General features: G+C 65.5%; 5 protein-coding genes across 5 annotated transcripts; 1 reads left to right on the plus strand and 4 right to left on the minus strand.

Moving 5' to 3' along the window:
- Positions 1–398: 398 nt before the first annotated feature.
- On the minus strand, positions 399–706 carry EMIHUDRAFT_195857 (hypothetical protein; the record flags this gene model as incomplete). Its single annotated transcript, XM_005775580.1, has 2 exons — positions 399–637; positions 685–706. The coding sequence occupies 2 exons, from the start codon at positions 704–706 to the stop codon at positions 399–401; spliced, it is 261 nt and encodes an 86-aa protein (XP_005775637.1).
- An 83-nt stretch (positions 707–789) lies between these two features.
- On the minus strand, positions 790–2,122 carry EMIHUDRAFT_195858 (hypothetical protein; the record flags this gene model as incomplete). Its single annotated transcript, XM_005775581.1, has 3 exons — positions 790–867; positions 1,226–1,258; positions 1,625–2,122. 3 exons carry the CDS (start codon positions 2,120–2,122, stop codon positions 790–792), a joined length of 609 nt encoding a protein of 202 aa, XP_005775638.1.
- Positions 2,123–3,990: 1,868 nt separating this feature from the next.
- EMIHUDRAFT_195861 (hypothetical protein) lies at positions 3,991–5,007 on the minus strand (the record flags this gene model as incomplete). The annotated part of the gene is made up of 1 exon (XM_005775582.1): positions 3,991–5,007. One exon carries the CDS (start codon positions 5,005–5,007, stop codon positions 3,991–3,993), a length of 1,017 nt encoding a protein of 338 aa, XP_005775639.1.
- A 1,052-nt stretch (positions 5,008–6,059) lies between these two features.
- EMIHUDRAFT_195863 (hypothetical protein) lies at positions 6,060–7,133 on the minus strand (the record flags this gene model as incomplete). The annotated part of the gene is made up of 1 exon (XM_005775583.1): positions 6,060–7,133. One exon carries the CDS (start codon positions 7,131–7,133, stop codon positions 6,060–6,062), a length of 1,074 nt encoding a protein of 357 aa, XP_005775640.1.
- Positions 7,134–12,460: 5,327 nt separating this feature from the next.
- EMIHUDRAFT_447873 (hypothetical protein) lies at positions 12,461–15,856 on the plus strand. The gene is made up of 6 exons (XM_005775584.1): positions 12,461–13,110; positions 13,286–13,448; positions 14,131–14,209; positions 14,261–14,303; positions 14,391–14,548; positions 15,332–15,856. Exons 1-6 carry the CDS (start codon positions 12,466–12,468, stop codon positions 15,675–15,677), a joined length of 1,434 nt encoding a protein of 477 aa, XP_005775641.1. The 5' UTR covers positions 12,461–12,465; the 3' UTR covers positions 15,678–15,856.
- Positions 15,857–16,399: the final 543 nt, after the last annotated feature.

Consider the following 16,399-nt stretch of genomic DNA (forward strand, 5'->3'; position numbering starts at 1 on the left):
CGAGTGGCAGTTGTCAGATCAGATATACACAGATTCGCGTTCTGGTTCACGGTTCATATTTTTGGGATTTGGCGCCGATGCGGCGTCATGCACACGCGCACACCGCCACCGGTCGGAAGTTAACGCCGCGGGGTGCGGACATTGCTCTCTTTGCTGAGTTCGGGGTTTTCGTTTTGGGAAATTTTGCTTGCCGCTAGAGGCCAAGCGAGTGATAAGCGTACGTCAGTACCCGGCGTATACTCTACTCTCTCTAGTCTCTATACGGACTACACGGACTACGCTCACGTGGGAAATATCCAACGCCAAGCTCTCAGCCGCCACGTCTGAAGTGTTAGCGCGACACACCCAAAGTCTCCGATCATAATCGCAAAACGTTATATCTGGGAGTGTGATTACGCTCACTCGCCCCCCGCCACGGTCGCCTCAAACACGCGGATCGCCCGGTCGTCGCCCACTGAGCAGAAGCGGCCGCCGCTCGGGTCGAAGGCGACGCCCCACGCCTGGTCCGAGTGGCTGTCCGCAAGGGTCTGCACCGAGGCGCCCGTCGTCAGGTCCCAGTTGCGCACGGTCTGGTCAGAGGAGCAGGTGACCACGTGCGAGCCGTCGGCGGAGAAGGCGGCGCCGAGCACCCACGAGCCTGCGTTGCGAGGCCATCACCGCGTGGAGACGAGGGGCTACGAGTACAATGGAACACAGCGGAGTGCATCGGAGTGCAGCGGGAGACCGCGGGATGCAGCGGAATACGCGTCCTCTCGAGGTAGGTTGAAGACAAGGGTCTGTCGTCCGCGTCTAGGCCCACGAGCCGTGCCCCTGTAGCGTATAGAGCTGCCGTCCCGACGCGGCCTCCCACAGCACCGCGCGCGAGTCCTCCGAGCCGGAGAGCACCTGAGGGCAAGGTGTGTGTGTGTGTGTGTGTGTGTGTGTGTGTGTGTGTGTGTGTGTGTGTGTGGGCGGGCGGGCGGGGCGGGCGGGCGGAGGGCGGCGGCGCGCGAGGTGGGCGGAGGGCGTCGGCGGGAGCAGAGGGTGTCGGAGGGGAGCGGAGAGTTGTCGCGTGTCGGGGTCTGCGTGTCAGGGTTAGCTTGAGGGGTCTGCGTGTCAGGGTTAGTGTGTCGGGGTTTGTGTGTAGGGTTAGCGTGTCCGTGTTAGGGCTAGCGTGTCTGTGCTTGGGTGAGCGTGCTAGTAGGGGCGCCGTCTTGCCGTCGCGCGAAAAGGCGACGCATCGCACCGCCACCGCGTGCGCCTCCATCTTTGCGACGCGCTGGTACGGCGCCTGCGGTGCGGCGTGGGCGGCGGCGTGGGCGGAGGGGTGAGCCGAGGCGTGAGCGGAGGCGTAGGCGGAGGCCGTGGGCGGAGGCGGAGGCTGTGGGCGGAGGCGGAGGCTGTGGGCGGAGGCGGAGGCTATGGGCGGAGGCGGAGGCTGTGGGCGGAGGCAGAGGCTGTGGGCGGAGGCCGTGCGGCAGAGGCGGTCTGGTCTGCCGTTGGCAGAGCAGACGCGTGTGGCTTTGGAGGCGAGCGCGGAGCCGAGTGGCGGGGGAGGCGGTGTGGAGGGCCGGCGCGGCGGGGCGGCGTGTCTCTCTGGAGGCGTGCGCGCAGCCGATCGGCGGCGCGCCTCCATCTCGAAGACATGCACGCCGCCGTCCTCTGCGCCGGCGGCGAGCAGCGCTCCGTCCGCAGAGATAGCGGCGCAGAGAACGATGCGGTCGCTGCCGATCGAGAGCGAGGCGGTCTTGCTGCCCGAGGCGGCGTCCCACAGGCTGATGCCGCCCATCGAGCCGGCGGCGACGGTCGCGCCGTCCGGGCTTAGCGCGACGCCGTACGACATAGGCCCGCAGTCAATCTCGAGATTGAGGCTGCCCGTGTCGAGGTTCCAAACGCGGATGCGCGAGTCGAGCGCGGCCGACGCGGCGACGGCCACGTCCGCCGCGACCGCGACGGCGGTGACGCCGAGCTCGTGGCCCGTCAGAGTGTGCCGCCGCTCAATTTTCGCCCCGCTTACTTCATAGGAGTGGACGGCCTCGTCGGCGGAGCCGGTGACGACCAGGCCGTGGCCCCACGCGACGCAGGAGATGCCGCCCTCGTGTGCGTTGAGCTGCGAGGCGGTGGGGTGGTAGAGGGTGGCCATGTGTGTTCCGACGGCAACGATGGCCCAAAAGAATTTTACAACAAAACTCCCTCGCACGACACTGGGCACAGGACTGGGCACGGGACTGGCTCGCACTGGCACTAACACAGGTACACCACAAAAGAAACAGGTCCCAGTCGATTTCGCAACAGCTTCGTTTTCACAGCCTTGTTATTGAGAAGAAAATACCTCCTATGGCGCTGTGCGCTGGCCTGTGAGAGGTTGAGGTGCGAGCCCTGGAGGCCCTGGGGATGGGGGGGGACTACCCGCGGGCTTAGAAGGCCCGCGCGCAGGGGGGTGGGGCATTGAGACCGGTCATGAATGAGTGCGCGACACGCATGTTGCGAGCAGCGTTGTTGATGTTTTGCGCATCGCCACTGACGGCGGCGCGCGAGAGCTGTTGCGAGTGGTGTTGGGCGAAGCCCCGGGCGCTGCCGGAGGCTGTGCCGTAGTCGGTGCGGTCGACGGCGCTCGGGCTGCCGACCTCTTTGGCGAAGTTGAAGATGATTCTCTTGCTTGGCGGCGCGATGCCGCCCTGGCTTTCGACGAGACAAATTTTGACGATTCCGTTCTTGACACGGAGCGCGTCGTAGTACTGTCCCTTGTGCTCTTTGACCCAGCCTTTGCCGGTCGCATGGACGAGCGGGCCCTGTGACTTGTGGCCGCGCTCTTTGCACCCAAGAACCTTGAGCAAGGTTTGGTCGAGGGTGTTGCCGAAGCCAAACTTGTGGCCCAGTGACATTCACAACACGGCCGCCTCGAGACGCCGCGCCGTCGTGCAATTCGTGCCCGAGCCGTCCACAAGGCCGCCGGCACATTTGCCAATGTGCCCGGAGCGCAGGGAGTCGATGGGTGCCGCAGTGCGAGCGAGCACTGCAGCTGCAGTGCTCGCTCGCACTGCGGCGCTGCGCCACGGCGGCGAAGCATGTCTGGACTTCAAGGACAGCGCTTCTCCGCTGCTCGAGGCTTGCGGCACGGTCCAGGCCGACCACACGGAGCACCCGAGGTAGCTGGCGTGGCCTCACTCATGACCTGTGCTACCCGTCGGCGGGGCCAGCTGCGGTTTCACAACGCGCCTCATTTTTGGCACCCTCCTGCTAGCCGCGCATGAGTAGGGAGACCGTGTGTGGTGTCTTCGCGGCCTAGAGCACCCTCTTGGCAGTCTATATTCCGGATTTTAGCCCTCCTGTCGCATCTGGTGAGCCGTACCATAGCGAGGACCAAACGTGTTGTGAAACCAAAGCCCGCACCTGTAGTCCCTGTGGGGAAATCGCGCCGACAGAACGGGTCCTGTGGGCGACGGCTAGCGCACCACACCCCTCTCCTTTAAAATCCCTGTGTGGTGGCGGCGTGCCGTCCTCCCATCCCTCCCTTGGGTTGAGCGCCGCGGAGAAGGCGAGCATCACCCAACGAACGGACCGGCCGAATGGGAGTCACGCCAAAAAGAAAATACGCGCCGGTGATCTCTCGAGCGGATCTCGGAGCTCCTGGTTGTTACCAATTTTGTTCACAGATTGTTTGTTATTGAGAAAGAAGAAAATACCACCGCGAGGAGCAGGCGCCATCGCGAGCAAACCTTTTTTTTGTTTTCATCATTTTTTCGTTGCTTTCCAAAATCCTGCTCGTGCGGTGGGGACCCTCTGGTCCTCCCATCCCTCGTTTTGAGCTGTCTGTTTTCTTGCTTTATCATTTGTGGTGGCTAAGAACACTCCAAGTGCTCCATCCAAGTAAATAAATAAATAAAACGGACACCTCTACTAGGAGATGGGTAAAAAGGAACAGGTCCCCGCCCTGCGGTCTTTGTGCAGGGTTCTTTGTGGGTGTGGTCGGCGACTAGCCGGGGTCGTCCTCCCGATGGGGGACTAGCACTAGCCGTCTTCCACATGGTCCCTCGGGTCCCTGCTGCTCCTAATCTCTTCGTACATCCTCCTGCTGATCTCCGCAACGTCCTGCTCCCTCCCTCGTCTCGCCCTGCGCGACTGCTCCGCCTCACCGTCGTCCGCCCTGCGTCGTCTGGTGACGGGTCCTCCATAGTCGGTTGAGGTCGCCGCCCTCCTCGTGCCTCTTCCCAACGTTCCCTCGGCGGTCGATGCCGTCTGGTCCGCCTCCGCCGTCCCCGGGTCTGCCCTGCCCTCGTCTGCACTAGCTTCTGTTTCGTCATCACTGGCGCCTCTCCTCTTCTTTCTCCTCTTCTTGTATGCTTTGTACATCGCGTCGATTCCTTTTCGCGTGAGCACCATCCTGAAGCTCGCCCAGCAGCGGAACCGCTCCCGAAGTCGAAGGAGCATCATCAGTCTCACCCACTTCGCTCTCTGCCCACCGTCTCCGCTCCCTCCCGCTTGAGCCGCCGTCGCGGCCCTCGTTCGTCCCACTGGCTGTTGGCCTGTCTGCACGTTGCCTCCGTTATCCCTCCTCCGCCGCGACTCCCTCAAGGCCGGGCGGGCCTCCTTCCACCCAGCGAAGAGCTTCCTCAGCCACTCGATGTGTTCCTCTCTCTTCATTATGCGCGCCGTTGCTTCATCATTGAGCTGTATCCACCTCTGCACCGCTCCCGTCGCCGCCTCGGCCACGACTTGCAAGTTCCTCGTGACCCCGGTGCCAAGGTCCCTTCGGCTCTTCTCCGAGAGGTCATCTACCAGTGCTGGCAACACCCCCCCGACTGCGGGGGCCAGTGTATCGTACCCGTCCTCGTCCAGCACCCTGTAGCGTGAGCCCTTCAGCGCAGCGACATGCGCCATCCTCAGCGTCTTCAGCGTCTCCTTGGAGTCGGGTGCCGCCTGTGCCACTTTGCTGATCGCCGTCCCTGTCTGCGCTCGCGCTACTCTGAGGAACCATCTGGCCTGCTCCCTATTCCCCAGGCAGGCGCCGCTAAGCACGTGCGCCATTGTCGCTCTAGGCGGGTTCTCATCTTCCTCGGTCCATTGCTGCGCGGCTTTCCGCACGATCGGACACAGCGGGTCCCGCTTTAGTGCTGCCCTCCTCGCCGCGTCCCTCGCGGCCTTACAGACGAGGCAGCCCCTGAGTTCGCTCCTTGTGGCGGCGCCCGGGGTCTCCCTCCCCGCCTCGCCCCGCATGATCCTCTCGTGGTGCGTTCCGTGTGGCACCCCCGCCTGCTGCCGCACCCGCGCTCCCATGACGGTCTTTGTCACCACGTTATGATCATCCACGTCGGCGAATTCAATCTCGCGCTCGCCGTGCTGATCCTTGATCCGCTGGCGCTTGTCCCATTTGTGTCTCGTCGTTCCCCTGACCACATCGCTCCACAGCGGCCCCGTCACCCCTGCCGTGTGCGACCCCGCCGTGAGCCCCTCGCCGAGCCGTCCTCGCACCCACTCGTTCGTGTGGCCGCGTGTGGCATAATAGGTCCTCCGGTCCAGTACCTCCCGCCCCCCCTCTCTGTCTGCCGTCCTCCGGCGGTCCGTGTACACACACGGGCGCGTTCTCACCATCCAAGTACGACTGTTTCCTTCTTTTCTTTTTCCAAGTGCGGCCCTCCCTCCATCTCCCGAGGTCTCGAAAATCATTCGAACGCGGGCCTGCGGGCGTGTTCGGATGCACTTCGACGCGCGCGGCGCCGTGTCGAACCTCCGGATCGTGCCTCAGGCTCAGCGCTCAGGCTGCCGAGATGCGAGAAGAGCTCCTTTTCTCCGTCTCCCAGTAAGCTGAACCCACTGAGTAACGGCACAGGCACGTACTGGACTGACCCATGGAACGCGACGAACGCCACTAACGCGACCTGGGACGTTGGCTCACATGCTAGATGTAAGATATGCTTCCCCACTCCCCAGCTCCTCAGTGTTGGCGCTCTTTGCGCCCCGGCCCCGCAGGGCTACGGCGGCAAGCGCGGCCCTCTGCGCCGCTCCATCTGCCGTTGACGTCGCGCAGTTCTCTCACTGCGCGCCGCTCCATCTGCCGTTGTTGACGTCGCGCTTTTCTCTCACTGCGGGCGAGCGGGGCCATCGAATTCCCATCGCACCACCCGCTCCACGCCTCGCGCGCCCTCGAAGTACTTGACCACGGCACCGCTGGCACTCACCGCGCGCACCTTCCGCTCCGCGCCTCGCTCGCCCTCGTGGTGCTCCACGGTGCCGTCGGCCAGCTCCACGCGCAGCAGCCGCTCCACACCTGGCTCGCCCTCGTAGTGAAGCACGTTGCCGTCGGCAAACTCGTAGCGCACCTTCCGCTCCGCACCTCGCTCGCCCTCGTAGTGAAACACCGTGCCGTCGGCAAACTCGGTGCGCACCTGCCGCTCCGCGCCTTGCTCGCCCTCGTAGTGAAACACCATGTCGTCGAAACACTGGCGCACCCTCCGCTCCGCACCTCGCTCGCCCTCGTAGTGAAACACCGTGCCGTTGGCAAACTCGGTGCGCACCTGCCGCTCCGCGCCTTGCTCGCCCTCGTAGTGAAACACCATGTCGTCGAAACACTGGCGCACCCTCCGCTCTGCACCTCGCTCGCCCTCGTAGTGAAACACCGTGCCGTCGACACACTCGCGCACCAGCCGCTCCGCGCCTCGCTCGCCCTCGTAGTGACGCACCATGCCGCGACCCTGCAGGAAACGCATCCGCAGCTTCGCGCCAACCTCTTCGCCGCGCCGCAGCCTCCAGTCCTCGGCGCGGAGCTCGCCAGCGCCCTCCAATTCTGACGAGAGGCAGAGCGCCGGGCTCACGCTCGCAAGCCATGGGAAGTGGTCGGCGCTGGCTCGGCAGTCGCCGGCGTATTTGCGGAGGGTGACCTCGCTGAGCGTCACCGACACAGTGCCGAAAGTACCGGCAGCAGCGCAGCGCTGGATGAGCAGGAGCTTCATCGCAATGGCGAAGCGTAGGTCCACAAACCGCGCGAGCCCACGGCGATGGGCGAGGAGGCCGAGGCGCGGCGTCGCGAGGCTGAAGGCGGCGCAATCGGAGAAGTCGTCGACGCTCTCGAGGACACGCAGCAGCAGCTCATGCGGCAGCTCTGCCAGCCAGTCCGTGGGCGGAGCGTCGCCGGCGGTTCGCGCGCGCGAGGGCATATGAATGCTGCCGAGCCGCTCTCGAGCGCGCCAAGCGAAGAGAGCGATAGCAAGAATTCACTCGGTGTAAAGCACGCTGGCGTGGACTGCGCAAATCCCTGTGTGGTGGCGGCGTGCCGTCCTCCCATCCCTCCCTTGGGTTGTCTGTTTTCTTTCTTTCTTTCTGGACTGCGCAGACGTGTTGCGGGGCGGTGGACTTCATGGCACCATGGAGGGTGGTGCGCTGGCAGCCCGACTCCCTGTCGTTCCTACCTTTGTCAGACGGGGCCGTGGGGGGCGGGGAGGAGGCGAAAGATGCGGCAGCAACGCTGCAAGTGCTACACGGGCTCGCGGGAGAGGCCCCAGAGGAGGCCGTCCCCGACGGAGCGGTTCCGGCCGCCCTCCCCCGATTCCTGCGACTAGTGGGAATGGCGGAGGCAGAGATGGCGGGGGCGCTGCTCGGGATGGAGGGAGGCGCCCTGAGGATGGTGCGCTCGGGTGGCCAAGCAGCGGGCGATACAGGTGACACGCCACTGGCAAGCGGTGGGGATCCCTCTCGAGTCGCTCGGGACGGAGCGCTTCCCTGCGCTAGCCGCCTGTCATGGGTGCGGCGGCAAATTTCGCGCACTGTTCCACGTGAAGCCGGAAGACGGACCGGCGGCTACGAAGGTGGCTGAGGAGGTGTCAGCGCCATCCTGGAACGGATTTCTGAACGGGTGGAAGGGGAAGCGGAGGAGGGGATGAGGACGCGCCTGTGCCAGGCCATGCAGGGGCAGGGGGTGTTTGTGTGCTTTTGTTGTGCAGCCCCCGTGGTCCGTGAGAAGAGGAGACAAGGATACGGGGGGGCGGCGAGGGGGGGGCAGCCGTCGCAACAGGCGAGCGCACCCCAAGCCGGGGCGGCGCCGGTGGATCGGCCGGCCCCGACGCGGATCTTACCAGGAAGGACACGAGGCAGCCCGATGAGGTTCGTGCCGGCGGCAGACAGAGCAAGCAAACGGGAGGAGGCAACTCGAGAGGCCGAGATGGATCGGGCGGCCGCGGCGGCGGGCGAGAAGGCGGTCCTGGCGGAGCTTAGGGCGATAGGTCTGTCGCTCGCGGCCAGCACCGGCGTTCTCAGGCCGGTGCAGCCGCGGGAAGTGCGGAGTCTGGCAAGACGACTGGTTGGCTCGACGGACCTTCTTGGGCAGGTTTTCCGATGGGAGGGGGAGGACTACCTCGTCAACGATATCGCACCGGGACCGACACAGTCGGGGGAGCAGGCGCTGAAGGCGTACGCCTGCTGTGTGAAGAGGCGGGTGGCATCGGCGGGCCCGCTATCCGAACACAACTCGGCCTTTGATATCCGGTCAGTGAGGGACCGAATCGAGAGGGACCGGGCAAAGGGGGAGGCGACGCGACTACTGCGCAGTCTGCGGCCCGATGCGGAGCGGGGGGGGAGAGAGGCGGGGCCGTCGGCGAATCCGGGCCCTGCCCCCCCCCCCCTTCCCGAGGGGAGGCGAGAGCTAGGCCCCCCCCCACGAGCGGGGTGGACGGCCGACGCGTGGAACCACGGCTGGAACGGCCGCAGGGGCAGGGGGCATCCCCCGAGGCCTCCGTTTTCTTTCTTTCTTTAGAACGGGTCCCATCCCTCCCTTGGGTTGTCCGTTTTCTTTCTTTCTTTTTGTTGCTGTCAAGGCGAGTCTGCCCGTCGGGTTGCTGCCCTAATCCCACCAGGGATTGACTGGTCTCTTTATTTAATTTATGCAGAAAATCTTATATACCTGTTGCTGTCAATAACACTCCTACATGCATGTAGGAAGCCTCGATGTAAGTGGGGCGGGTTTGCTGCTGCGGGGTCCCCCGCTGTCGCCCGGGGTCATGCGAGGGGTGGGCACGACCAGAGGGACGCCCTCCCCCGGGCCCCGCTCTCAGTTGGGGCCTCCGCGGCCGAGTGGGAGATATTGGATGGGAAACGGGTCGATTTGCAAAGTGGGGCGCCGGCCCCGCCCGGGCCCGCCCCACTTACGTCCGGGGCCCCAGTTATATCCGGCGGCTTCCTATTCACTAACCCCAAAACAACAAAGTGCTAGAGTTGTTTCATGGTATTGATAAAAATCTCTCTCTAACCCCTAAAGGCTAAAGACTTTGCGGCAAAGAGAAATTCCGCCGTAGACCGTATCTGAGTCGTTCTTCACACCGCCATCGCAGAGCAGATTGTGAAGGAACGATAAGGTTTTTGCTCGCCTTCCCTGGGACCCCGTGTTGCGTGACTGTCTCTGAACTCTGTGCGATTTCGGGCCGGGGGTTGTTCGTTTATGTGAACACCCCCCTGCGCGCGGGCCTTCTAGGCCCGCGGGTAGTCTCCCCCCATCCCCAGGGCCTCCAGGGCTCGCACCTCAACCTCTCACAGACCAGCGCACAGCGCCATAGGAGGTATTTTCTTCTCAATAACAAGGCTGTGAATGAAGGAGCTTGCCCTGGGTTCCGGCTCCTAGCCAGATAGGGGGTCTGTTTACCACGGTGACACCCTATGGCTATGCAATAGGTAGGTAGGTCCGGTTTTGACCGCCCCAGAGGGCCCTGCAACAGGTAGGTACCCCCTATTTTCGTCTTTTTTCGCTTCGCTGCGCGGCCTGGGCGTGCAAGCCCCGCAGAGGTGCGGGCGAGAGGGCGGCCCGAGCCCGAAAGGGCCCGCCCTCGACCTTGCTCTACATGGTAACGGATAAGAAGAAAAACACCCCCGGACCGGGACGCCGGCGGTCGAGTCGGGACACGCTGTGGTTCAGACGTCCCCCCCCTCGACGCAGTCGAGTGACTGACATGAATAGGGAGGAGAACGTGCCCCCCACATATCACCACAGACGCAGCACAGGGGCTCCAATCCTGTCCGCCGGGGCCTCGGCTAGATCTCCAGTGGGGAGTGCGAGGGCTGGATCGACTGCAGCGAGAGTGTGGGTTGTGGACCGTCGGGATAGCGTGTGGCGTAGATGTTCTCCTGGAAGTAGAGAGGCTGATGTCTCTCGCCCTGCAGGAAGGAGAAACTCGGACGGCAGAGTGAAAACTCCTCCCTGCGGCATGTGCGCAGAACGGGTTGCGCAATGTGCGGCATCGTGTTGTATGAGGGCTCGGGAGGGCAACGACGGCAGCGTTGCCGAGCTTGTACAGGGGCCTCAATCCTGTCCCCGATGGGGTGCGCCTCTCGCCGCGCGCGTAGCAGTCGGCGCGCGGGTAGCCTCAGAGATGCGCAGAGCGAGATGCGGTTATCAGCAAACCAAGCCCTGGGCTTGGATGGGCGCGGCGAAGCCGCGGCGCAGTGGATAGCGTGAAGAACTCGAGATCGCTGGGATCTTGAGCCGCCGCTGCCACGTGCAAGCCCCGCGGTGCGGGCGAGAGGGCGGCCCGAGCCCGAAAGGGCCCGCCCTCGACCTTGCTCTATGGTAACGGATAAGAAGAAAAACACCCGGACCGGGACGCCGGCGGTCGAGTCGGGACACGCTGTGGTTCAGACGCTGGGGGTAGGTAGGTAGGTAGGGCGTTTTGGCTCGAGTCACGCAGACCCCCTATCTGGCTAGGAGCCGGAACCCTGGGGGCGAGGGCGTGGTGGAGTGCACTGAGCTAAGTGCCTCGCCGTCCTCGCAGGAGTCGCTTAGGCGGCTCCCGTGGTGTACCTGTATTGTGCCAGTGCGCGCCAGCCCCGTGCCTAGTGTCGTATGCTCGCCGCCGCCGCCGCCGCCGCCGCGTTGGTCTTCCCTCTGCCGGCGCATCACCGCATGTGCGAACCGGCCCGCCGCGTGCGAACCGGCCCGCCAACAATGGCTGGCGTCGACGAGGAGGCGCCGATGAGCAAGGCCGAGATCGACGCCTGGCTGGCGGCGCAGACGGGCGCCATTGACGGCCGGGCGCAGGAGCTGCTCGACGGCGCTGGCGTGACCGCGCCACCGCCGTTGCCGGTGGCGGGAGAAATGGAGTGGGGCCGCTGGTCGCAGCGCGGCGCGGCGCTGAGCTTCGAGCTGCGTGTGCCGGAGGCGACGCGTGCGGCCGACGTGCGTTGCGAGTGCCTCGTCGGCTTCCTCGACGTGCGCGTGAGAGACGAGCCTCTCCTGTCGGGCCGGCTGGCGGCGGCCGAGGCTCGCCAAGACGCCGCAGAGTGGCTGAGGGCGGATCAGAACTCGACCTTTGGCCCTTAGGAGGTGCGGCCGACCGAGCTCGAGTGGCTGCTCGACACGACGGCGGAGGGCGAGAGGTGGTCGCCCTAGATGTTGCGCTCCGTGTCGCCCCGCCACGTGGGACGCCGATCGAGACTGCCGCCGCATATCACGCTCTGCTCCACCGGTCTCTCCTCCCGTCGCCGTGCAGGTTGCTGTGCGTCGAGCTGCCGAGGCGCGCGCCGCCGCCGGAGCAGGGCCGGCCGCCGCCGACGCCCATCTTTCGGTCGCTCCGCGTCGCCGGCGAGGAGGTCGCTGAACCGGGCCTCGTTGAGGAAGCGGCTGCGCGCCAGTCCCGTGCCTAGTGTAACAAAAAGTAATATATCTTTACTTCCAAAACCCGGACGTGCCTCTGTGCCTAGTGTAACAGAAAGAAAGAAAACAGACAAATGCGGGAATTCTTTTTTCGAGAAGGGCGACTACCGGTTCGCGCGGGAGAAGAATTGCGACCTGCGTTTGCTCGACCGCTTCGAGACGTTCCCGGCGGCTTCGGGGACGGCGTCCGCAAAATTCTTCGGCAGGCGGCGGACCAGCTGAGTAACAAACTTTCGCACGCTCAGCACCTCGATGAGGTCACATGGACCACCAAGAACTGGCACGGGCTGCAGATGCAGCGCTTGTCTGTCGTTCTCCACACCGCCGTGGCGTGGCAGACGGTGAACGAGCTAGCGTGCGGGGGACAGCGGCATTGTGCACGGTGCTAAGTGCATTGCCGTTCTTAACGGAGTCGCTTAGGCGGCTCCGGTGGTGTGCCGGTGATAGTACTAGCACGCGCCAGTTCGCACCTGTGTCGAGCCTGTGTGCTGTGAGAGAGAGTTCTTTTGTTTAAATTCTTTTCGGTCTTGTTTTTAAAACCCTGCTTCTATCTCTCTATGTTATTTTTTTGCACAACACGGCGCAGTCCCGTGCCCCGTGTTGAGAGAGAGAGATTTTTATTAACCAACATCGGCGCGGGCTCTCTCGGCTACGGGACCGGCCCCAGCTTCGGCTGAGGGCTAACAAGCTGCCGAGCCCAAATCACTGTGAGAGTCGTGATTTCTCCGTGTTGTGCGAGGGAGCTTGGTTGTAAAATTCTTTTTCTTTTCGGTTCTTGTTTTTAAAACCCCGCTCCTCGCTCCATATGTTGTTTCGCAACTCTTTTCTTTTTTCGGCGGCCTGCTCCGCAAAACATGCAAAGAGCACCTGTGCAGCGCAGCTCCTCGCCCTCCCTGCTGGAGGAGCGCAACCAGCAGCTCGAGACGAATCTGCGCTTCGTCGTCCAGCAGCTGAGCCAGCGCGCCGAGGATGCGGTGATGGAGCGGCTGGACGCGCTGCTCGCGCGCAAAGAGCGCGACCTGCGCCACGCGCTGCTCCGTGCGCAGGCCCGCGACCTGTCGCCCACGGAGCGGCTCGAGGAGCGGGTGGGCGTCCTCGAGCGCACCTTTGCCGCGGCGGTCGCGCTGCTCGGGCAGGCTGACGACGCGCCCGCACAAGCCGCCGCTGCCCCAGCTAGCAGCGCGGCAAGCCCCTTCAGCCCGCACCCGTGGGACTCCCGTGGCGCGCCGTACGCCTCGCCCGCGCCGCCGCCGCAGACCCCTCCGCCAGCCGCCGCGCGCAGCAGCAGTCGCGAGGCGGAGCTAGCGAAGCAGGTCGAGGTGCTGACTGCCGAAACGGGGCACCTGAAGGCCGAGGTGGCCGAGGCGACGGCCGCGGCCGACAAGGCGAGAGCGGAGGCGGCGCGGCGCGTGCACGCCGCCGAGGAGGAGGCCTCCATCTCCAAGGCCGCCGCCGCCGCCGCCGCAGCCCGCTCGAGGGACCTGGAGGAGGCGGTCGAGGCTGCTCGCGCTAGAACACGAAGGCGTATTCTCGCATCTCAACTGGCGCTCGAGAGGGGGTGTATAGCGCTGCATGTCTGCCGTATCCAGCGGCATTCGCCTCCCTCGGGCTCACGCGGTGCTCGGAGTGCACTGCACAACACCGCCCTCCCCCGCCCCCACGTTGGCGTCTCAGGCGGCCCGCGAGGCGGAGCGGTATGCTGGGCTGCAGGCAAAGATGGAGGCGGCGCGCGCCGAGGAGTCGGCGGCGGAGGCCGCGGCGCTGCAGACGCGGCTCAAGCTGTCCGAAGCGGCTGCGGCGCGCGACGCGGTGTGGCGCGCCGCCCGCGCCCCTCGCTGTCCCGCGCACCTCACCCCTCCCGTCGCGTATGCAGGCGTCCAGCAGCAGCAGCGGCAGCGGGAGCGGTAGCGGTGGCGGGTCGCACGGCGGCGAGGAGGCGGGAGACGAGCCGGAGGGGGCGCCGCCCGCCACGGCTGCCCCCCCGCCGCCGCCGCCGCATCCTCCTCCTCCTCCGCCGCCGCCGCCGCCGCCGCCGCCACTGAACGGCGGGTCCGCCAACGGCGTCGCGGGCGTACGCCGGCTCGTCGGGTCGCTCACCCGAATGTACGTTGCGCAAGAGATGCGTGCGGCGGCGGCAGCGCGAGAGCAGGCTGCTGCGGCGGGGAAAGGGCCCGGCGACGGCGGCGGCGGCGGCGGCGGCGGCGGCGGCGGCGGCGGCCGCCGCCGGCAGCGGCCACCAACTCAGTGGGGGGGAGGCCGTTGGCCGACAGTGAGAGCGGCGGTTGTACGGGCGAGCTTTCCTCTTCCCTCCTACCTCCTCCCTCCTCCCTCCTCCCTCCTCCCTCCTCCCTCCTCCCTCCTCCCTCCTCCCTCCTCCCTCCTCCCTCCTCCCTCCTCCCTCCTCCCTCCTCCCCCCTCCCCCCTCCCCCCTCCCCCCTCCCCCCTCCCTCCCCGCTCCCCCCTCCTCCCTCCTCCCTCCCCGCTCCTCCCTCCTCCCTCCTCACTCCCTCCCTCCTTAGGCGCCGTGGCGGCGGAGCTGGAGGCGGCTCTCGAGGAGTTGCGGGCGGAGAGCGAGGCGAGGAGGCGCGAGGAGGCGCGGTAGAGCTCTACCGCCTAGCGGGAGAATACTTGTTCTTGTACTCCGACCAGCGCTCGAGAGGACACGTACACGCGCTCCGCTGTGTTCGACGAGGTATTCGTATCCTCGTACCACACGCGGTGCCTTGCGTGCTCTGCACCATCACCGTACCCCCGCCCTGACCGTGGCGCATTCACCCAGGCGCGGTACGACCGCGCCGCCTGCGCGCTGGTGCGCACGCGACGCGCGCTCTTGGGCGGCGTGCGTGCGAGCGTCCGGGCGCAGCTCGAGACGGCGGAGGCGGGGCGGAAGTGGTGCGTTGACGCCGCCGCCTCGCGGGCATGCGACGACGCTTTGCGGTGAGTGTCTTCGGGAGCACGTCCGCTGTAGGGTACCTCCGCCGAGGCTGCCTCCGCCGGCCGGCTGGCAGCCGCACACCGGCAGGGACTGCGCCCTGCGCGTGGACCAGGCGGACACACACACACACACACACATACACACACACACACACACACACACACACACACACACACACACACACACACACACACACACACACACACACACACACACACAACACAACACAACACAAGGTTGCGCGGTCCCCACCGCTGCCCCTCTGACGATCGCACTTTTGTCTGTGTGGCGATGCCTCTCCCTGAGAACGCACACAACGCCTCGTGTGCAATGCCCCCGTGTGTGTTCCGCGAGTGCGTCTGCCCTGTCGACCGTGCTTGGACGTGTGTATCACTGACTGACTGCCTGCCTGCCTGCGAGGACCAGGCGGGCCGCTTGGTGGGAGGGTACGGCGCCGACACGAGCGGCATGCTAGAGGCGGAGCAGCTGGAGGCGGAGATCGACTTCTCGACGCTCAAGGTTGAGGGCGAGGAGGAGGGGGAGGAGGAGGGCGGGGAGGGGTCGCCCGACACGCGGCTGGCGGACTTTGCGATGCTCGTCGGCGGCGGCGGCGACGACGCGGACGAGGAGGAGGGCGAGGACGACGAGGCGGCGGCGGCGTCGCTCGTCGCAGAGGTCGCGGCAGAGATGGCGGCGGAGGTGGCGGCGAGGGCGGCGCAAGCGGCGCCGCCCGAAGAGCCGCCGAGCAGCGTCGAGCCCCGCCTGGCAACTACGCCGCAATTTAGGGCCGACGCGAAGCCGCTTGACTCGCCGCCCGAGGCGCCGCTTGAGTCGCCGCCGCCGTCAGAGGCGGTTGAGCCGCCCGAGGAGGCCCCGTCGGAAGGTCTTCCGGCACCGCCGCCCGAGGCTCCGCCCGAGGCGTTGTCGCAGGCGCTGACCGCGCCGCCGCTTGACGTGCCGAGCGACGCAACGGAGGCGCCTGAGGCGGGAGGGGACGCATTCGCGCACGAGGCCGTGGACGGCTTGCCCGGCGACGAGGATGGGCCGGATGGGTCGGTCAAGCAGTGGATGCCGTCTGCCCCGCCGCCAGAGCACAACAGCGGTCTGGCGCAGCTGCCACCGCTCGAGTAGCGATCTCTGCAGACGCGCCTCGTGTGTGATGTGCAGATATTGATGTGATTCGTGAGCGTTCGGGGGCTGGGGCTGGGTGTGGAATTTGGCGAATTTGGCGAACACGGCGCGTGAGATCTGTAACTGCGGTGTGCGGAAGCGCGTGCTGCATTTCTATCGTTGTGCTTGCTCTATAGCCTGTTGTCGGGTTTCTCCGAATCGATTCTCACACATTCACATATCCACGCCGATTGTCCGGATTCCGCGCGAGGGCGGAAGAGAGGTCTGCCTGGCCCGGTTGGATTTTTCCACGCGTGCTTTTCAGCCATATCTTGAGGTACGGCTGAAAACATACACGACGCCGCGCGTATCGTCCAGCGTGTGTGCGCGCCACATTACCCCCCAAACACCGCACGCGCAGGCGCCTGTGCTGCCTGTGTGTGCGCGTGAGCTGGCGTGATGGCCACAGAGCTGTTGGTGCCCGCCCGCGTATGTGCCGCAATATGCAGGGTTCGTCGCCGCATGACTGGATATGGCTGAGTTCGCCGGCGCTGGCCTCCTTGTGCGGGTTTGTATCCCGATTTTCGAAAGTAGGCCGTCTCAGCTATCGCATCTCCATCGGCTGAGGCGGCCCGACCGGCGGTGTGACAGGATCCTCTCCGCCACCGCCGTCGCCAGGAGACTCGTTGGGATAAAGACATCTGCCGCACGCGCCTGTAAGGAAGATGGCACGCGACAGGGTT

Source organism: Emiliania huxleyi, assembly GCF_000372725.1.
Source record: "Emiliania huxleyi CCMP1516 unplaced genomic scaffold EMIHUscaffold_3, whole genome shotgun sequence".
NCBI lineage: Eukaryota > Haptophyta > Isochrysidales > Noelaerhabdaceae > Emiliania > Emiliania huxleyi.

Excerpts from the sequence above, each read along its gene's own strand:
- EMIHUDRAFT_447873 (XM_005775584.1), top strand. The coding sequence starts at position 12,466 with ATGCAAAGAGCACCTGTGCAGCGCAGCTCCTCGCCCTCCCTGCTGGAG. Across the intron at positions 13,111-13,285 it reads ACCTGGAGGAGGCGGTCGAG|GCGGCCCGCGAGGCGGAGCG; the intron begins GCTGCTCGCGCT and ends TTGGCGTCTCAG. Across the intron at positions 14,210-14,260 it reads AGGAGGCGCGAGGAGGCGCG|CGCTCGAGAGGACACGTACA; the intron begins GTAGAGCTCTAC and ends TACTCCGACCAG.